Source organism: Clupea harengus, chromosome 12, assembly GCF_900700415.2.
Source record: "Clupea harengus chromosome 12, Ch_v2.0.2, whole genome shotgun sequence".
Lineage (NCBI taxonomy): Eukaryota > Metazoa > Chordata > Actinopteri > Clupeiformes > Clupeidae > Clupea > Clupea harengus.
The window spans coordinates 2,754,294-2,776,482 of record NC_045163.1 but is presented as its reverse complement, the minus strand read 5'-3'; the positions used below and the strand labels follow the sequence as shown (position 1 = coordinate 2,776,482).

The following is a 22,189-nucleotide window of genomic DNA, read 5'->3' as shown; positions in this document are numbered from 1 at the left end:
TCAGCCTAAGAAACGACTAGAATGACTCAACACATAATGACATCGAAATGTTTCTTGTCAAAATTATCATTTACATTTAAATAAATTACAAGATGAAATACATTTTATTTCTGTATTATGACTGTTACGGAAGTAGACATTAATGAAAGTTGTTTGAAGATTAAGAAAGCACAATATACAATATAAAACAAAATAAAACATACACACAGCTGATTGAGTGTAAAAAACCCATTAGTCTCCCCAAGTTAAAATTGTCAGTGTTATCATGCAAACACAGATATTTTTAGAAATACTGTCTGACATCTTGATTATTTCGATGGAAGGGGGAATGCTCTGCTCGTGTTGGAAGGTCAGAGATGTGTATTGAGATCAGGGTTCGTGGTCGAGGCACGTCACTGTTTCCCAGTGCTGTAGGAAGATGCCCTGGCATCCCAGTGGCTGCTCTGAGTGAGACGAGAGTGTAAAATGGTGGGCACACGCACTGACATTGCTATGTGGCATCAGGTCGTGAAGGCTGCGCAGGCTTCGCGTGCCGTGCCACTAACAATGCAGTGCAAGCTAATGAGATGTGCAGCCCAGGCCCTCCAATGGGGTGTCATGATCCACATTTAAAACATGTCAAAACCCTGCGAGAGTTTCAAAGAGGGGTGTGAGATTCTTAGTGGCCTTATATAAGCCAAAGATCCAGCACCAGGACTGTCAGTAGCAAGGTCAGCCAGCTCCTGGGGAACACGCAAAGAAGAGGCTCTTCTCTCTGTGGTGGAACTACTATCTAGCAAGCAACACAAAAGGCAGAAACATGAGAGGCTCCTCATACTCCCAGAAGTCCCTATCGGTGAGCAACTCCAGCAGGGTGCGGGTGCAAAGTCCATCTCCTTCCCGCTGTAAGGGATCCTCCTACAGCCGCGGTCGTAATGGGTACCAGGGTGGTGTGTCTGCTGTTGAGGTTGGCACAGAGATCCACCAGCAGCATGCAAACGAGAAGGAGGCAATGCAGGAGCTGAATGTTCGCTTTGCCGGTTACATTGAGAAGGTGCAGGCCCTGGAACTGAGGAATGCCCAGCTGCAGGCAGAGCTGGCCGCACTGCAGGGCCGCTTCAAGGGAGGCCCTAGTGGTCTCGGAGAAGAGTATGAGATCAAGTTCAAGGAGATGAGGGATCTGATTGAGGCCCTGACTGCAGAAAAGGGCGCAGCTGACATTGAGAGGGGTTACATCGAGGAGGAGGTGGAAGTGTGGAGGCTCAAACTGGAGGAGGAGATGGCCCTCAAAGGTAAGCTGAGAGGGAGTGTTGTAGCAAATGGGTCATACGCATCAATACTGTTACCTGAAATCATTCAGTATATACTTTGGTCTTTGGTTGCTAAAACTAGAAACAATGAAGCAATAGTTGAAGTAATATTGCAAGGTGGCAAGCCAAGAGCAACTAAGATGCTAGGTCTTATAGCTCTTCTAATGTCTAAAGTTGCCAGCTCTACAACAATGATGTGCAATGCTGACTATCTCTTACCCAATCTATAATTCCAGCGGAGGCTGAGATGATCCTGCGAGAGTTCCGTCAGGATGTGGATAATGCCACACTGCAGAAAGCCGACCTGGAGAGGCAAGTGGAACAGCTGGTTGCCGAGATTGAGTTTTTGAAGAAGCTGCATGATGAAGAGGTTGCTGACCTCCTGAAGCAGATTGAGGATTCCAAGGTCACTGTGGAGCTGGACTCAGACCGGCCTGACCTGGCTGCCTACCTGCGAAACATGCGTGCTGAGATTGAGTCCGTGGCTGCTCGCAATGTCCAGGAGGCAGAGAAGTGGTACAAGGGCAAATTCGACACACTGAAACAAACAGCTGGCAAAACTGAGGAAAAGATGAAGACCATGAAGGACGAGATCACCACCTTCCACAGTCAGGTGACTGAACTGCAGAATCAGATTGATGGCGTGAGAGCTCGCAATTCTGCTCTGGAACAGCAGCTGGAAGACATGGAGGCAAATCACCAAGACAAGGTGGGAGGGCTGGAGGACATCATCGCTCAACTGGAGAACCAGCTCTGTGAGACCAAGATGGAGATGAGCAAATACATGCAGGACTATCAAGAGCTGCTGCACATCAAGCTGAAGCTCGATGCTGAGATCGCCACCTACAGGAAACTGCTGGAAGGCGAGGAGAAGAGACTGGGAATCGCTACAGAAGGTAAGGCACCCACACTTAACTACATCCAACATTACTGTTTGGCATAGAAGCTTTTTTGAGTTCCATGGTTAGCATCTGTAGCTTAGCATCTTGCCTTTCCATTACTCTTTTGGTCACCTATATTCAAAGTGAATTGTGCAGAGGACAGTCTTTCCCATTACCACTTCTGTTGTGCTCCAGACATGATTAGAATCAGCATGGCATGAAATATTAATGTTACCGTGCTTATTGCCTCCACAGGCGAGAGCCACCCAGCCATCCAGGAATGAGCCTAAGGAACTCCACCCCTCCCAGGACACTCCATGCCTGTCTGTCATTCCCAGAGACCCAACACTGCAGCGCACCCATGTCCTGTTATGCTCTGGCTAACTCGACTGTCTGGGGAACCCACATTCCTTACGCCATTTTGAGTAACAGCTAAGATGAGTTTGATGTGAAGGTGTTTCCAGGTGCTACTTAAAATAAAGCTTGACTTGAGTGCACTCCTACAGTTTCTACAGTGTTTTCGTGCTTGGGTGTCTGTGTATGATTTGGGTGTCGCAGGACAAACTTCATCTGCAGCCACTTCCACATATTTCAAATGAACTTCTGAACACAGTCAACATGTCCTTCTGCAATCATGTCTAAACTGGAATTGCGTACAATTATCGGTATTGCACAGTACAACTTGCTGGAACTGTACAGCAAACACAAACTCAAAGGAAAGATAAGACCATGCCTATTATTGTTAAAATATCTGAAAAGCTCTCCACTGGAGATGCTAATCCTAACCAAATCAACAAGACTGTGGGCTGCTCTTGTTAAATGGCACACTTCAGATCGGTCATTATTGTATTGGATTTGACCGCTACCAGGGTCAGCCTCAAAAAGCATGAATTATATTTACATACCCATAATAAATGAAAATCTAAAGAGAGCGATATCTTCATCTCCTTAGTTTCTGCTAGAAATCAATGGGATTAAAAGTGAGATTTAGGCTTAAATCTCCTGCTTTTCAGATTTCTATATGGACCAAACATCTCCTGTGGTGTTGAAGGAGAGATCTCAACAGGGTCACAAATCATGCTCAGTTTTTACTAAATGTTTAAACATCTCAATATTACCTCTTCTGTCTCTCTCAAGAAAACCCTGGTGTTTGGGGATGAGGCACATATTTTCACAATAAAGTGCATTTACCTGCCTCATTCATAATCTCATTTCTGTGTGAAACTGTTTTAGGAGAAATATCTGTGATTAAATTGGTACATATCTGAAACAACAATGTGATCACAACTAGGTCTCCTGCGCCTTGAAAGATCCATCGAGAACTGAAATGTGGGTTTATTCATTTATCAGACACTTTAATTCAAAGCAACTTACAGTAGGATACAGATGTACCTTTTCACTAGCATGTGTGCTCCCTGGGCATCATACCCTTGGCCTACAGAACCACTGTCTAGGCATATAGCCTAAAGTTTATGAACATACATACTCATTGCTGCTGTTATGGCAGCCAGTATTCTGTCAAAAGCCTAAGACTGAGGCCAAGGCCTTTAACTCCTCCTCTCAGGTATGACGTAAGCGATCCATTTAACATGCTTTTAGTCTGCAGTTGCACTGAGTTGCTTTCAGACTGTGAACTCTTGGTACATAGCGCTGAAGCCCTGATAGACCAGGTTACACCAGTCTACTCATTTACTAGAAGCAATACCTTCAACACACATGAATTTTTCATTTGATATATTTTAGAAAATTGCATTCTTCACAAAACATACATAAACATAGCACACAAAGTAAGGAAATTTGTGTTTTGTAGATTATTTCTTTGTTTTAACAATGCTTCTTGGCAATAAATATTATACCGTTGGAAAGCCTGTTTATTTCCCTTTAAAATGGTGCCACATTTGTAAGGAACATGCATTTGTGGGATGAGCAGCACAGCTGTTTATGTGGGTAGCACCCAAGTAAAATTTGCCAAAATTCTCTGCCAATGCTAAACGGTTTATTCTCATGTTGGTATTCACTCTTGTTTTGAGTTGTTTGGTGGATTGGATGATTGAACTCTCGATCAGTAACAAGGAACAAACAAGACATATTGGAAATGTAACACTTTATTAATTTAATACACCCTCAGGAGGCTCAGGATTGGGTGGAAGATCTATACACAGCCACAACAGCCTGGCACCTCCTCCTCATGCTGGTCACCAACCTGGTCACACGTTGCTGTGGGATGGCATTCCATTCCTCAACCAGGAGTCGTTGCAGGTCAGCCATCGTGGTTGTGTTGGTCACTAACACGTACAGCACGCCCAAGCTGATCCCACAAGTGTTTAATTGGGTTGAGGTCTGGACTCCATTCCATTCTCTCTCTGACGGTGTATTAAATGAATAAAGTGTAAAATTGCCAATAAGTCTTGTTTGTTCCTTGTTACTGATCGAGAGTTCAATCATCCAATCCACCAAACAACTCAAATCAAGAGTGAATTTTGGCACATTTTGCTTGGGTGCTACCCACATACTCAGCTGTGTTGCTCATCCCACAAATGCATGTTCCTTACAAATGTGGCACCATTTAAAAGGGAAATAAACATGCTTTCCAACGGTATAAAATGTATTGCCAAGAAACAATGTTACAACAAAGAAATAATCTACCAAACACAAATTTCCTTACTTTTTGTGCTATGTTTATATAAAATAATGAAAATGTTTCAACATACCCAGCCAAACTAGATGGCTTTAGCCCAGTGTCCAGTTATCATCTCAACCATAAAAAACTCTTCATGTCCAAGTCCACCCACATAGCTGTATAGCTGTATGTGTCTGAAGCTGTTTTGTGAGCCAGCATCCAGCATCCATCGAACCCTTGGCCTACAGAACCACTGTATAGACATATAGCCTAAAGTTTATGAACATACATACTCATTGCTGCTGTTATGGCATCCAGTATTCTGTCATAGGCCGAACACTGAGGCCAAGGCCTCAACTCCTTAACTCCTCCTCTCAGGTATGATGTAAGCGATCCATAAAAGTACTGTTGAATCATCTGCAGACGTGTTCAGGCTAGACCTATAGTGTGTTTGTCAATTTCAACATTGGTCAAATATAATGATGTAAGAAGTCTCAGACTTAATAACAACAAACATGTGAAATCCCCTGAGTGTGCAAGTCTGAAGATCTGAATTGGCCGTTCGAGTGTGAAGAAGGATAATCTGCATATGACTGATGGAGGGGACCTATGAATCTAGTGACCAGATGTAGATTGACTACTGTGACATAATCATAATAATAATAATAATAATAATAATAATACTTTCAACTTATATAGCGCTTTTCTAGGTGCCTAAAGACATGGCTTCTTTCATGTGGCCATCACTCACACACACAGCTGTTTGTATTCACAGTCTTCAGAGCGGCAGAGCAAAAGAAGGGTTGGGCTGAAACAGCCACATTTATAGTAGTTCTTCAGAGGGAGATGGTCCAGTGCAACCCTGATTGGCTAAAAGATGTGGAAGAGGTGTCCTAATATAAAACTGCACACCTCTTCACAAGGTTTAAAGGTATCCAGCAAGGACAGTCTGCAAAGATAAAAGGAAAAATATAACAGAATATGTATTCAAAGAAATAAATCAGACTGATTAAACTAAATAATGAATTGGTTAAGTGATTAAAAATGCTGAAAAGCTTACCCTTTATAAAATTCAACAAGGAAATCATACATTTTCATGAAACACTGGTGTACGAAACACACCCTGTAAATGACTGTACCTGAGGTGAATGGAGTATTGTGTTAATGTCATGTTTAGCCCGTCTCTAGCTATACTGCAATAAGGCATGGTGGTAAAAATAGATTGATACAAAAGCCCTGTGGCAACAAGGTGTAGAAGAATCAACACAAAGGAAGTATATATAAATTCCAATGATATTGTTCAAAAGCATCTTCTGAATTTTGATACCCTTCTGTGAAATACAGATTTCTGCGAGCTACAGTTTAAAACATGTCAAAACCCTGCGAGAGTTTCAAAGAGGGGTGTGAGATTTCTAGTGGCTCTATATAAGCCAAGGATCAGACACCAGGACTGTCAGTAGCTCCTGGGGAACACGCAAAGAAGAGGTCCTTCTCTCTGTGGTGGAACTACTATCTAGCAAGGAACACAAAAGGCAGAAACATGAGAGGCTCCTCACACTCCCAGAAGTCCCTGTCGGTGATCAACTCCAGCAGTGTGCGGGTCCAAAGTCCATCTCCTTCCCGCTGTAAGGGATCCTCCTACAGCCGCGGTCGTAATGGGTACCAGGGTGGTGTGTCTGCTGTTGAGGTTGGCACAGAGATCCACCAGCAGCATGCAAACGAGAAGGAGGAAATGCATGAGGTGAATGTTCGCTTTGCCGGTTACATTGGGAAGGTGCAGGCCCTGGAACTGAGGAATGCCCAGCTGCAGGCAGAGCTGGCCGCACTGCAGGGCCGCTTCAAGGGAGGCCCTAGTGGGCTCGGAGAAGAGTATGAGATCAAATTCAAGGAGGTGAGGGATCTGATTGAGGCCCTGACTGCACAAAAGGGCGCAGCTGACATTGAGAGGGGTTACATCGAGGAGGAGATAGACGTGTGGAGGCTCAAACTGGAGGAGGAGATGGCCCTCAAAGGTAAGCTGAGAGGGATGAGCTAGAACTAGAACCTTGCTGGTTTATTAATCAGTGTTATAGCAAATGGGTCATACCCATCAATACTGTTACCTAGCATCATTCAGTATATACTTTGGTCTTTGGTTGTTACAACTAGGAATACTGAAGCAATAGTTAAAGTGATATTGCAAGGTGGTAAGCCAAGAGCAACTAAGATGTGAGGTCTTATAGCTCTTCTAGTGTCTAGAGTTGCCAGCTCTACAACAATGCAGTGCAATGCTGACTATCTCTTACCCAATCTGTAATTCCAGAGGCTGCTGAGATGATCCTGCAAGAGTTCCGTCAGGATGTGGATAATGCCACGCTGCAGAAAGCCGACCTGGAGAGGCAAGTGGAACAGCTGCTGGCTGAAATTGAGTTTTTGAAGAAGCTGCATGATGAAGAGGTTGCTGACCTCATGAAGCAGATTGAGGATTCCAAGGTCACTGTGGAGCTGGACTCAGACCGGCCTGACCTGGCGGCCTACCTGCGCAACATGCGTGCTGAGATTGAGTCCGTGGCTGCTCGCAATGTCCAGGAGGCAGAGAAGTGGTACAAGGGCAAATTCGACACACTGAAACAAACAGCTGGCAAAACTGAGGAAAAGATGAAGACCATGAAGGACGAGATCACCACCTTCCACAGTCAGGTGACTGAACTGCAGAATCAGATTGATGGCGTGAGAGCTCGCAATTCTGCTCTGGAACAGCAGCTGGAAGACATGGAGGCAAATCACCAAGACAAGGTGGCAGGGCTGGAGGACATCATTGATCAACTGGAGAACCAGCTCTGTGAGACCAAGATGGAGATGAGCAAATACATGCAGGACTATCAAGAGCTGCTGCACATCAAGCTGAAGCTCGATGCTGAGATCGCCACCTACAGGAAACTGCTGGAAGGCGAGGAGAAGAGACTGGGAATCGCTACAGAAGGTAAAAGCACCCATACTTAACTACATCCAACATTACTGTTTGGCATAGAAGCATTTTTGACTTCCATGCTTAGGGTCTGTATTTTAGGATCTTACCATTTTCCCACTCCCATATAATGGACAAATATTTTTGACGACCTGAACTGAGTTACAGCTTCAAACCAGAACTCCTCTGGAAAAGCTATTTTGAATGCCCACAGAACCAATTTACTCTTTTGGTCACCTATATTCAAAGTCAATTGTGTAGAGGACAGTCTTTCCCATTGCCACTTCTGTTGTGCTCCAGACATGATTAGAATCAGAATGGCATGAAATATTAATGTTACTGTGCTTATTGCCTCCACAGGCGAGAGCCACCCAGCCATCCAGGAATCTGCCTAAGGAACTCCACCCCTCCCAGGACACTCCATGCCTGTCTGTCATTCCCAGAGACCCAACACTGCAGCGCACCCATGTCCTGTTATGCTCTGGCTAACTCGACTGTCTGGGGAACCCACATTCCTTACGCCATTTTGAGTAACAGCTAAGATGAGTTTGATGTGAAGGTGTTCCCAGGTGCTACTTAAAATAAAGCTTGACTTGAGTGCAATCCTACAGTTTCTACAGTGTTTTCGTGCTTGGGTGTCTCTGTGTAATTTGGGTGTCGCAGGACAAACTTCATCTGCAGCCACTTCCACATATTTCAAATGAACTTCTAAACACAGTCAACATGTCCTTCTGCAATCATGTCTAAACTGGAATTTCATACAATTACTGGTATTGCACAGTACAACTTGCTGGAACTGTACAGCAAACATAAACTCAAGGGAAAGATAAGTCCATGCCTATTATTGTTAAAATATCTGAAAAGCTCTCCACTCAGTTGCTAGCGTACCAACTGATCCCACCTCACTGGTCTTACGAACGTGTGTCTCTCTGTGATAACATGTGGACAAAATGTGTGTGGGAGCAATTACAGAAAATACTGCAATTTGAAATGTCTGAACCCTTCAAAATTTCTCCTAAAAGCAGAGCTTGAATAATCCCTGTAACACGCAAAACTAACAGCATTAAAAAGGCAGACAGGTTGAAGGACTTGAGTGTTGAGCATGTTTCATAGAAAAACAAACAAACAAACAAATGAATGAATGAAACAAAACAAACCCGGCAGTCTATCCAGATTTACATACAGTATATTACAAAAGCTGCTGTGTGTTCTGGTACCGCCCTGTGGATGTAGAACAGAGGACCAATTGGAGCCGTACTCACACACCTTTTCTTGACGTCAGACATCTCCTGTGCCAGGAAGCGTGTGTCCTTCCTGATCTCATCTGGAGACCTGGGGCCTGTTCGTCGTAGGGTTGAAGCTAAGTTAATCAATTGGCCTTTTAGCCCGTTAAGATTAGCGAGCTGATTGAGAACAGCAAATATCGGTTCGTTAACGGCTGATCCGCATCCAAATCATGTGGTTAATTTCAACCAGGCTAAACTTATCAGCGTGCACGTCCTACTTCAAAAGGCAGGAAAGGTCGATCACCAAAACAATGATTTTCTAACGGTATAATGGTTCTAAACTCAAAGAAAAGGGCTCTTTTTTTCTCTGCTGGCGAGCAGGAGATGAACATGAACGCTTATGAAGAATACAAGACCATAATCATGGCAAAATTCAACACCGCCACTGCTGTGAGAGCAAGGTGTATTGGGATGTTTATAGGGTGATATCTATGTATGAATACCTGATGGCAAGTGTGAACTGGTACAGAGGATTCTTCAACCGGTTTGAAACTGCATGGTTGCTAGTTTGAATCCCCACACCTCCTTCCTCTGTGTAGTTTTACATTTCCTTGTAAGTCACTTTGAATGAAAGCATCTGTTAAATGACTAAATGTAAATGTATTAATAACAAATGCAATAAATTGAAGCAGTGAAAATAAATTGTGTGTATTTCTCTCTATTCTTATCATGAGTCCACCTTAATCATATTCTACAATAATGATATGATATGGTGTACTAATAACACTCATATAATTAGGAGTGCTTTGTTCTCCGCATCACCGACACTACAAAAATGTACCACTCGCAAAAAAGCGCAAGACAGTCAATGTTCGACTGTGGTGTAAATTAATTATTCCTTGTCGGCTGAATCGGTAGCGCTCATACAATAACTCATCATGATGGAATACGCTAATCTAACTATCTAATATCAGTCCTTGGTCAATGGGATTCCTCCTTTTTCCGGGGGTGTGGCAAGCTTATCCAGCTACACTTAAGTTAGTCTGCGCTGAGGCAGGTTAGTGCTAATTGATATGTTACTATGGTGATTTATCGAAAGTTGCTTCCACGAACCAAAAAGAGGGGCGTTTTTTTTATCTTAGCCTGAAAATTAGCTTGCTAAACCGCTTAGCGAGCTACGACGAATACCCCCCTGGCTCCACTCCTCCATTCCAGATACGGCTATAGAGCTAGCAGGACGCACAGCTCATCGCCAGGACAGGAACAGTAACTCCGGTAAGAGCAGAGGAGGGGGGCTATGCATTTATGTCAACAACAACTGGTGTACCAACGCCACCATCATCGATAGCCACTGCTCTCCAGACATCGAGTATTTAACTGTTAAATGCAGACCCACGTACCTCCCATGGGAGTTTACTGTTGTCATGGTGACTGCTGTGTATATACCACCGGATGCTAATGCCAGTGGTGGAGGAAGTACTGAAGTTTAGTACTTAAGTAAAAGTACAAGTACCCAGGAAGATAAAAGTAAAAGTAAAAGTACTACATCAACAATCCTACTTAAGTAAAAGTAAAAAGTACTTACTTTTAAATTTACTTTAAGTATTAAAAGTAAAAGTACTCACGCAATGGGTTGTCTCTCAATCTCTAGGCTGTGCCATTTTGATAAAGAAATAGCTACTGGTAATAAATGCCTCTACAGATGTCACTACTAGTAATAATTATAAGCAACATTTGTTAATGGGAAAGGTTGGTGTACTTATTGTGCCTACCATCTGTAATACTGTTCACACTATATCTTACAATTCTGCTGATGACAAGTTATCTACCAGGGATTATTTGCAAAGTTAATACCATTAAGCCAAACCAATAAAGACACCATGTGATATCTTTAAATCTTTTATTTAATTGTAAACGTGTAAAAAAGGGAAACATGGAACATGAAAAACAAATGTGATTGTAAAACTGGACAGAACCAGGCACGCTAGCTTGACATAGCTAACCTACCAGCTTTATCTTACCACTACGTTAAATATATAATGAAGGTCCAATCATGTTTTTTTTAGGCTATTGCTGTATGTCAACATGCATTTCGCTAGATAACATTATAATATCATGTCAGTAAACGAATTAAATACATATATCAATATTCAAAAGTCAGGGACATTAACTTAGCATAGCAATCACTCTGCTTACCTCGATATGCTACTTTAAATTTGAGGGCGAATTATTGAAGGCTAGCAACTCCTTTTTTTGAGGGAGACAGGAAAGGCATTGAAACCTCCAGGAGTCATTCTTGGGGCCTTTGAACTCGAACATATCTTTTAAATAGGGCCAAGGGTGGCTCATATCAGAGGGCTCAGTTCAGGCCGACTCTGGATCCATGTTGAATAGGCAGTAGTCAGGCTGAATGTTCATCTATAACAGGCAAAGCTACCGCTAGTGCTGCTGCCAAACGCGCACTCTGATATCATTGGAGTTGATAGAGCCACCTGATTGGTTTAAACTTCCAAAACAGCAACGCAATCCATAGTTTTGTGTAGGCAACATTTTGGCGAAACTATGTTCATAAAATGTAACGAGTAACAGCACATATTGTAGAAATGTAGCGGAGTAAAAGTATAGATAATAGCTAAAATTGTGATGGAGTAAAAGTAAAAAGTATGCACTATTATTTTTACTTTAGTAAAGTACAGATACGTAAAAATGTACTTAAGTAAAGTAACGAAGTAAAAATACTTCGTTACATTCCACCACTGGCTAATTCCAACTCAGCCCTTAGTCACTTGTACAATGCCATCAGCCTTAAACAAAACACCTATCCAGAGGCAGTACACGTGATAGCAGGCGACTTCAACCATGCTGATTTGAAGGTAGTGCTCCCTAAGTTCTACCAACACATAAAATGTGCTACCAGGGGAGAAAATACTCTGGATGAAGCCTACTCAAATATCAAGCATGGTTACAGGGCTACACAGCTACCCCACCTTGGCTTGTCTGATCACATGTCCCTACTACTCTTACCGGCATACACCCCCTTAAGAAAAAAGCCCCCACAACAAAGACTATTAAGACTTGGCCTGATGATGCCTCTCAGCAGCTGCAGGACTGATTTGAAACCACCAACTGGGATATTTTCAAGCACCAGGACCTTGAAGTGTACACCTCAACTGTTTTGTGCTACATCAAACACTGTGTCGACACTGTCACAGTGGACAGGCGCATCCAGGTGTATCCTAACCAGAAGCCCTGGATGACAAAAGAAGTCAAAGTGCTGTTGAAGGAGAGGAGCGGCGCCTTCAGGTCTGGGGATGAGGCACAGAACAGGACTGCCAGAGCCAACCTGAGGAGGGGCATCAGGGAGGCCAAGACAGCATACAAGAGGAGGATTGAGGACCACTTCAGCAGCAACAACATACGGCAGGTGTGGCAAGGGGTCCAACACATCACCAACTACAGGTCCAGCAACCTAACTGCAGCCGACGGTGATGACTCGCTGGCTGAGGGGCTAAACTGCTTCTTCACACGCTTTGAGGTTGATACACCGGATGTGACCACGCCACTTCCACTAGACCCCTGTAGCCACACCCTCACAGTGCAGGCACGGGAGGTAAGGCGTGTTCTGCGGGCAGTGAACCCAAGAAAAGCTGCTGGACCAGACGGTGTGACTGGGAGGGTGCTGAGGGACTGTGCAGACCAACTGGCTGGTGTGTTCACTAACATATTCAATCAGTCCCTATCCCAGTGCTTGATTCCACCCTGCCTGAAGTCCTCCACAATCATTCCTCTACCAAAAAAGACCACTGCCAGCACCCCTAACGACTACCGACCAGTGGCACTGACACCTATCATCATGAAGTGTTTTGAGAAACTGGTCCGGAGTCACATCACAACAAGCCTGCTACCCACTTATGACTCCCACCAGTTTGCATACAGAGCAAACAGGGCTACAGAAGATGCTATTACCACGGCTCTCCACACCACACTTACACACGTGGAACAGAGAGGGAATTACGCCAGGCTGCTCTTCATATACTTCAGCTCTGCTTTCAACACAATCATATCAAGCAGACTGGTCACCAAACTGATGGACTTAGGGCTCTCACAGCAAATCTGCTACTGGATCAGAAATTTCCTGACAGAACGCTCCCAGAGGGTTAGAGTAGGATCCCATCTCTCCTCAGCTCTCAGCATCAGCATCGGCTCCCCACAGGGCTGCGTGTTGAGCCCCCTACTCTACACCATCTATACCCATGACTGTACCCCCACCCACCCGAGCAATGCCATCATTAAGTTTGCAGATGATACAACTGTGGTGGGGCTCATCTCAGGAGGAGATGAGACTGATTGTGCACCTTGAACAATCTTGTCCTCAACACCTCCAAGACAAAAGAGCTGATAGTCGACTATAGGAGGAAAAAATCGGAAATGCAGCATATTGCCATCAATGGGGAGAGAGTGGAGAGGGTATCAGACTTCCGCTTCCTGGGCACTCACATCGAGGAGGACCTTTCCTGGACCAGAAACACCACTGCACTGCTGAAAAAGGCACAACAGAGGCTGTATTTCCTGAGGTTACTCAGGAAGAACAAATTAAAAAAGAAACTGTTAGTGTCCTTTTACCGCTGCTCTGTGGAGTCAGTGTTAAGCTATGGCATCTCGCTGTGGTTTGCTAGCTGCACGGCAGCAGAAAGAAAGGTACTCCAGAGGGTCATTAACACAGCGCAAAAAGTAATTGGCTTCCACCTCTTGAGGACATTTATAAAACACGCTGCCTCAGAAAAGCCCACAGCATCCTCAGAGACTCAACACACCCTGGTTACCAGGTATTTGAACTGTTGCCCTCAGGGAGACGCTTTAGGACCATCATAGCAAAAACAGACAGAGAAACAGCTTCTATCCCAGAGCCATCATAGCATAGCCTGACGATGTCATACTCATAATTCTAGTCAGAATATGAGTCTGATACCGCTCCGTTGGGCTGTAATTATGGGGCGTGTTTCAACCGAACCAGGAAAAAAAATGCCTCTTCGCTCAATTGGATATATCTAGAACCAATCAGAGCAACGTAGTATGACCATAACGTAGACCATGGGGCCAGCTGATACATTAAACTTTTACCGGATCCCGTAGGAAGGACGGCAAAAACATATTTTCGATCGACAAATGCCTTGATCACGTTTATCTGTTCCTCTTTCAAAATGAATGTGCTGTCAATGTCTTCTAAAACAGACTTGAATTTCCACATTTCAGCTCTCCAACGGCAGCCATGTTTGTTGAAAACGAATTCACCCCAAAAGCTCTTTGGTGACGTGGTTGATTACGTTAGGGTTGATCATCTGTCCATCATCGTATAAAGCCCGCCCTGACAATTCGATTGGTCTATCTAGCTCCTCACAGATTTTTGTGAGGAGATAGTTTCTCCCCAACGGAGCGACACCAGACCGAACTTCCCGACCAAAATTTGTGTGGGCGTGGCTAAGTTCGTCTGGCATCCAGGCTAATCATAGCACTTAACAATGCACAAAACTGACCTGTATTTGTCTCTCTGTTGTTTTATATGTCTTGTGTTTTTATAGTGTAAATATGTATATATATATGTTCAATCTATATTTTTATTGTTTTTGTGTCTGAGAGCTGCTACCTTAATTTCGTTGTACTTGTGCAATGACAAATAAATATATTCTATTCTATCTCTCTCTCTCTATATCTTCTTGCCATAGTCCAGCCTACATGTGAGCGGAACAAAAGGACAGTGGGATGGGGAACACCGAACATTCTGAAATTCATTTGGAGTTGGATTTCAGTTTGAAATGAACTGCAATATCTGTGTTTCATGACGTACACATATGATGTCAGACTTACACTTGAACAATTTTGAGCGCAAGAAGTTTGAGAGGAATTGGCTTTTTCTTCTCAAAAACAAGGGGCAGCTGCTGTGTAGGAGTTTCTGGTAGAACCTCCAGGACCTCCCAGTGAAGCTCCTGCAGAGGAGGCAAGTGGGTAGGAGGTTATAGGAGGTTATAGTGCATTCCTCCACAGTGCTATTTTATAGTGCATTCCTCCTCCAGTTTGGAATAAAGGAGAGTTGGTTGTCTTCTGTACTTGTGTTGACTCTTGCAGAATTTCGGCTAATGTCTGGTGACATTGGAGATGCTAATCTTAAACAAATCAACAAGACTGTGGGCTGCTCTTGTTAAATGGCACGTATATTTACATACCCATAATAAATGAAAATCTAAAGAGAGAGATATCTTCATCTCCTTAGTTTCTGCTAGACTTCAATGGGATTAAACGTGAGATTTAGGCTTAAATCTCCTGCTTTTCAGATTTCTATATGGACCAAACATCTCCTGTGGTGTTGAAGGCGAGATCTCAACAGGGTCACAAATCATGCTCAGTTTTTACTAAATGTTTAAACATCTCAATATTACCTCTTCTGTCTCTCTCAAGAAAACCCTGGTGTTTGGGGATGAGGCACATATTTTCACAATAAAGTGCATTTACCTGCCTCATTCATAATCTCATTTCTGTGTGAAACTGTTTTAGGAGAAAAATCTGTGATTAAATTGGTACATATCTGAAACAACAATGTGATCACAACTAGGTCTCCTGCGCCTTGAAATATGCATCATTGAGAACTGAAATGTGGGTTTATTCATTTATCAGACACTTTAATTCAAAGCAACTTACGATATGATACAGATGTACCTTTTCACTAGCATGTGTGCTCCCTGGGCATCGAACCCTTGGCCTACAGAACCACTGTATAGACATATAGCCTAAAGTTTATGAACATACATACTGATTGCTGATGTTGTGGCATCCGGTATTCTGTCAAAAGCCTAACACTGAGGCCAAGGCCTTTAACTCCTCCTCTCAGGTATGATGTAAGATATCCATTTGACATGCTTTTAGTCTGCAGTTGCACAGAGTTGCTTTCAGACAGTGAACTCATGACACATAGTGCTGAAGCCCTGATAGACCAGGTTACACCAGTCTACTAATTTACTAGAAGCAAAACCTTCAACACACATGAATTTTTCATTTGATATATTTTAGAAAATTGCATTCTTCACAAAACATACATAAACATAGCACAAAAAGTAAGGAAATTTGTGTTTGGTAGATTATTTCTTTGTTTTAACAATGCTTCTTGGCAATAAATATTATACCGTTGGAAAGCCTGTTTATTTCCCTTTAAAATGGTGCCACATTTGTAAGGTACATGCATTTGTGGGATGAGCAGTGTAGGTGAAATTGGTACCAGCCTCACATGGGAGTACCAGACTATGTAGGTAACTTACCCTGTGAGCAGGAGCCGGGTGAATGTGGGTGCAATTGTGTATAAATTGTGATACCGTCTTTGCGAGGGCCACCAAGACACACTGGTGCTGTCCTTGCAACAGCAACAATATGTTGGTAGTCTCACCCGATTGGACAGGCATCAACCATTCAACACAAAGGCAGATCAATTAAGTTGAACACCTAGGGGGCGCCACACAAAGTGTAGGGTCCTCCACGGTGGTCAAAGTAAAGATAATCCACAAATCAGTCTCGTTAAATATATCAGTCTCATAAAATATATTATACTATCAATTTGGAACTCTGATTAATAATTAAATTAATAACTACAACCAAAGTTACCTTACTAATAGTATGGTTGAAGGTCATTAGAATTCTGAATAGAAGAGGTTGGCAACGTCCATTCTTGTGTAACATTAAATAAACCAGCGTATATAAATCAAAGTATTTATTTACACAATGATAAGAAAATAACACACAATATGTAATCTAGCTAAATGTAACTAACCAATGAATTGAAGGAATAGGGGATATGTGTGTGAGCTTGTGAGCTCGGGGTTGCGCTGTTAGGAGCGCGCCCGAAAGAATGTTCCTTTGTTTGATCACCGTAGTTCCGCGTGCATGTGTGTGCACGTACGCGAACATACATGTGATGTGAACAAGGGCGAGTCTATATGCAGCGTGAAGTTCGAGTATTCTCTTCGCGTGTGTGGCTATGTGAAGGCCAATGTGTATGTAATCGTGCGCGATTAAGATGCCATGTTAGAAAAGAGGGAAATGGTTAGTGATGCATGCAAGACCCGATGTGTCTGAGAAGCAATCCTAACGATAACCCAGATGGTGTGGCGAAACCAACTACCAACTAACAATGAAAATATATAAACAGTTACGTTCAGTAAACAAAGCATATGAAACACATGAACAATGGCATGTAAACAGTATTATGCTTAGCCAGGTTGTGAATAGCTAGGATAGCTAAATGCCCAGTTAATGTCAGAGTTACCACTCCTTTATGAAAAGGGTCGTGCTGGCGAGTCCGATGTTGAAACGGCAGAGAAGATATGATGCCGTCCGTAGCTGGAGAAAGTTGTCCTTGCTGTGCCTGCAGTTGCCTTCGGTTCCCGTTGGGTAGAGTTAGCTAGCAGGTCTGTGGTTAGCTGCTTTCCTCTGCAATTTAGCTAGCAGGTCTAATGTTAGCTGCTTTCGCTAAACTTACTTCGTCTCACTGAGCAGTTTGTTGACTGAGATCTTAGGCGTATGTCGGCCGTAAGAAGTGAGAACAAAGAGAGTAGTTCTTCACCGTGTGCAGGCGATGCCTGAGGTGAGAGGAGGTCAAAGAGGCTTGCTCCTCGGTCGATGTCCGGAGGGAGAGAGGAGGTCCTGGCCAGGTGGGCGCCGACAGAGAGAGAGAGTCACATCTGGGGAGATGCGGCTATTATCCACGCTCAGGTGGGCGTGGTTAAGAAATGCATCAGGTTACATTTTTATGACAGGTAAAGTCTGACGTGGGTTCCGGCTGAAATCAGACGCAAGCTACTGATTAAAGTCAAACACAATGGACCATTCCAGGTGTACCTACAGCAGCACAGCTGTTTATTTGGGTAGCACCCAAGCAAAATGTGCCAAAATTCTCTGCCAATCCTAAACAGTTTATTCTCATTGTTGGTATTCACTCTTGTTTTGAGTTGTTTGGTGGATTGGATGATTGAACTCTTGATCAGTAACAAGGAACAAACAAGACATATTGGAAATGTAACACTTTATTCATTTAATACACCCTCAGGAGGCTCAGGAGCGGTTGGAAGATCCATACGCAGCCACAACAGCCTGGCACCTCCTCCTCATGCTGGTCACCAACCTGGTCACACGTTGCTGTGGGATGGCATTCCATTCCTCAACCAGGAGTCGTTTCAGGTCAACCATCGTGGTTGTGTTGGTCACTAACATGTACAGCACGCCCAAGCCGATCCCACAAGTGTTTAATTGGGTTGAGGTCTGGACTCCATTTCATTCTCTCTCTGACGGTGTATTAAATGAATAAAGTGTAAAATTGCCAATATGTCTTGTTTGTTCCTTGTTACTGATCGAGAGTTCAATCATCCAATCTACCAAACAACTCAAATCAAGAGTGAATTTTGGCACATTTTGCTTGGGGGCTACCCACATAAACAGCTGTGTTGCTCATCCCACAAATGCATGTTCCTTACAAATGTGGCACCATTTAAAAGGGAAATAAACATGCTTTCCAACGGTATAAGATTTATTGCCAGGAAACATTGTTACAACAAATAAATAATCTACCAAACACAAATTTCCTTACTTTTTGTGCTATGTTTATATAAAATAATGAAAATGTTTCAACATACCCAGCCAAACTAGATGGCTTTAGCCCAGTGTTCAGTTATCATCTCAGCCATAAAAAACTCTTCATGTCTAAGTCCACCCACATAGTTGTATAGCTGTATGTGTCTGAAGCTGTTTTGTGAGCCAGCATCCATCGAACCCTTGGCCTACAGAACCACTGTATAGACATATAGCCTAAAGTTTATGAACATACATACTCATTGCTGCTGTTATCCAGTATTCTGTCATAGGCCGAACACTGAGGCCAAGGCCTTTAACTCCTTAACTCCTCCTCTCAGGTATGACGTAAGCGATCCATAAAAGTACTGTTGAATCATCTGCAGACGTGTTCAGGCTAGACCTATAGTGTGTTTGTCAATTTCAACATTGGTCAAATATAATGATGAAAGAAGTCTCAGACTTAATAACAACAAACATGTGAAATCCCCTGAGTGTGCAAGTCTGGAGATCTGAATTGGCCGTTCGAGTGTGAAGAAGGAAAACCTGCATATGACTGATGGAGGGGACCTATGCAATAAGTAAAATATGCACAGACTGCATTCACAGAGGCTGAGAAACCAATAGTGAATCTAGTGACCAGATGTAGATTGACTACTGTGACAAAGACATAATCATAATAATAATAATAATAATAATACTTTCAACTTATATAGCGCTTTTCTAAGTACCCAAAGACATGGCTTCTTTCATGTGGCCATCACTCACACACACACAGCTGTTTGTATTCTCAGTCTTCAGAGCGGCAGAGCAAAAGAAGGGTTGGGCTGAAACAGCCACATTTATAGTAGTTCTTCAGAGGGAGATGGTCCAGTGCAACCCTGATTGGCTAAAAGATGTGGAAGAGGTGTCCTAATATAAAACTGCACACCTCTTCACAAGGTTTAAAGGTATCCAGCAAGGACAGTTTGCAAATATAAAAGGAAAAATATAGCAGAATATGTATTCAAAGAAATAAATCAGACTGATTAAACTAAATAATGAATTGGTTAAGTGATTAAAAACCATAATGCTGAAAAGCTTACTCTTTATAAAATTCAACAAGGAAATCATACATTTTCATGAAACACTGGTGTACGAAACACATCCTGTAAAGTTGACTGTACCTGGGGTGAATGGAGTATTGTGTAAATGTCATGTTTAGCCCGTCTCTAGCTATACTACAATTGTGCATGGTGGTAAAAATAGATTGATACAAAAGCCCTGTGGCAACAAGGTGTAGAAGAATCAACACAAAGGAAGTATATATAAATTCCAATGCTATTATTCAAAAGCATCTTCTGAATTTTGATACCCTCCTGTGAAATACAGATTTCTGCGAGCTACAGTTTAAAACATGTCAAAACCCTGCAAGAGTTTCAAAGAGGGGTGTGAGATTCTTAGTGGCTCTATATAAGCCAAGGATCCAGCACCAGGACTGTCAGTAGCAAGGTCGGCCAGCTCCTGGGGAACACGCAAAGAAGAGGCTCTTCTCTCTGTGGTGGAACTACTATCTAGCAAGCAACACAAAAGGCAGAAACATGAGAGGCTCCTCACACTCCCAGAAGTCCCTGTCGGTGAGCAACTCCAGCAGTGTGCGGGTGCAAAGTCCATCTCCTTCCCGCTGTAAGGGATCCTCTTACAGCCGCGGTCGTAATGGGTACCAGGGTGGTGTGTCTGCTGTTGAGGTTGGCACAGAGATCCACCAGCAGCATGCAAACGAGAAGGAGGAAATGCATGAGGTGAATGTTCGCTTTGCCGGTTACATTGGGAAGGTGCAGGCCCTGGAACTGAGGAATGCCCAGCTGCAGGCAGAGCTGGCCGCACTGCAGGGCCGCTTCAAGGGAGGCCCTGGTGGGCTCGGAGAAGAGTATGAGATCAAATTCAAGGAGGTGAGGGATCTGATTGAGGCCCTGACTGCACAAAAGGGCGCAGCTGACATTGAGAGGGGTTACATCGAGGAGGAGATAGACGTGTGGAGGCTCAAACTGGAGGAGGAGATGGCCCTCAAAGGTAAGCTGAGAGGGATGAGCTAGAACTAGAACCTTGCTGGTTTATTAATCAGTGCTATAGCAAATGGGTCATACCCATCAATACTGTTACCTAGCACCATTCAGTATATACTTTGGTCTTTGGTTGTTACAACTAAAAATAATAAAGCAATAGTTAAAGTGATATTGCAAGGTGGTAAGCCAAGAGCAACTAAGATATGAGGTGTTATAGAGTCTAATTTCTAGAGTTGCCAGCTCTACAACAATGCAGTGCAATGCTGACTATCTCTTACCCAATCTGTAATTCCAGAGGCGGCTGAGATGATCCTGCTAGAGTTCCGTCAGGATGTGGATAATGCCACGCTGCAGAAAGCCGACCTGGAGAGGCAAGTGGAACAGCTGCTGGCCGAGATTGAGTTCTTGAAGAAGCTGCATGATGAAGAGGTGGCTCATCTCATGCAGCAGATTGAGGATTCCAAGGTCACTGTGGAGCTGGACTCAGACCGGCCTGACCTGGCTGCCTACCTACGCAACATGCGTGCTGAGATTGAGTCCGTGGCTGCTCGCAATGTCCAGGAGGCAGAGAAGTGGTACAAGGGTAAATTCGACACACTGAAACAAACAGCTGGCAAAACTGAGGAAAAGATGAAGACCATGAAAGACGAGATCACCACCTTCCACAATCAGGTGACTGAACTGCAGAATCAGATTGATGGCCTGAGAGCTCGCAATTCTGCTCTGGAACAGCAGCTTGAAGGCATGGAGGCAGCTCACCAAGACAAGGTGGCAGGACTGGAGGACATCATTGATCAACTGGAGAACCAGCTCTGTGAGACCAAGATGGAGATGAGCAAATACATGCAGGACTACCAAGAGCTGCTGCACATCAAGCTGAAGCTCGATGCTGAGATCGCCACCTACAGGAAACTGTTGGAAAGCGAGGAGAAGAGACTGGGAATCTCTACAGAAGGTAAGGCACCCATACTTAACTACATCCAACATTACTGTTTGGCATAGAAGCATTTTTGAGTTCAATGCTTAGCGTCTGTATCTTAGGATCTTACCATTTTCCCACTCCAACATATAATGGACAAATATTTTTGATGACCTGAATTGAGTTACAGCTTCAAACCAGAACTCCTCTTTAAAAGCTATTTTGAATGCCCACAGAACCAATTTACTCATTTGGTCACCTATATTCAAAGTGAATTGTGCAGAGGACAGTCTTTCCCATTACCAATTCTGATGTGCTCCAGACATGATAAGAATCAGCATGGCATGAAATATTAATGTTACCGTGCTTATTGCCTCCACAGGCGAGAGCCACCCAGCCATCCAGGAATCTGCCTAAGGACCTCCACCCCTCCCAGGACACTCCATGCCTGTCTGTCATTCCCAGAGACCCAACACTGCACTGCACCCGTCTGTCTGGGGAACCCACATTCCTTACGCCATTTTGAGTAACCGTTAAGATGAGTTCGATGTGAAGGTGTTCCCAGGTGCTACTTCAAATAAAGCTGGACTTGAGTGCACTCCTACAGTTTCTAGTGTTTTCGTGCTTGGGTGTATGTGTGTGATTTGGGTTTCGCA

General features: G+C 43.5%; 3 protein-coding genes across 3 annotated transcripts; all 3 read left to right on the top strand.

The window, feature by feature from the left end:
- The first annotated feature begins 699 nt into the window (after nucleotides 1–699).
- LOC105905621 (vimentin-like) lies at nucleotides 700–2,454 on the top strand. The gene is made up of 3 exons (XM_031577874.1): nucleotides 700–1,271; nucleotides 1,526–2,185; nucleotides 2,426–2,454. Exons 1-3 carry the CDS (start codon nucleotides 800–802, stop codon nucleotides 2,452–2,454), a joined length of 1,161 nt encoding a protein of 386 aa, XP_031433734.1. The 5' UTR covers nucleotides 700–799.
- A 3,876-nt stretch (nucleotides 2,455–6,330) lies between these two features.
- On the top strand, nucleotides 6,331–8,124 carry LOC116222857 (vimentin-like). Its single transcript, XM_031577873.2, has 2 exons — nucleotides 6,331–6,802; nucleotides 7,093–8,124. The coding sequence occupies exons 1-2, from the start codon at nucleotides 6,331–6,333 to the stop codon at nucleotides 7,770–7,772; spliced, it is 1,152 nt and encodes a 383-aa protein (XP_031433733.2). The 3' UTR covers nucleotides 7,773–8,124.
- A 12,025-nt stretch (nucleotides 8,125–20,149) lies between these two features.
- On the top strand, nucleotides 20,150–21,950 carry LOC105905643 (vimentin-like). Its single transcript, XM_031577872.1, has 3 exons — nucleotides 20,150–20,621; nucleotides 20,910–21,569; nucleotides 21,916–21,950. Exons 1-3 carry the CDS (start codon nucleotides 20,150–20,152, stop codon nucleotides 21,948–21,950), a joined length of 1,167 nt encoding a protein of 388 aa, XP_031433732.1.
- Nucleotides 21,951–22,189: the final 239 nt, after the last annotated feature.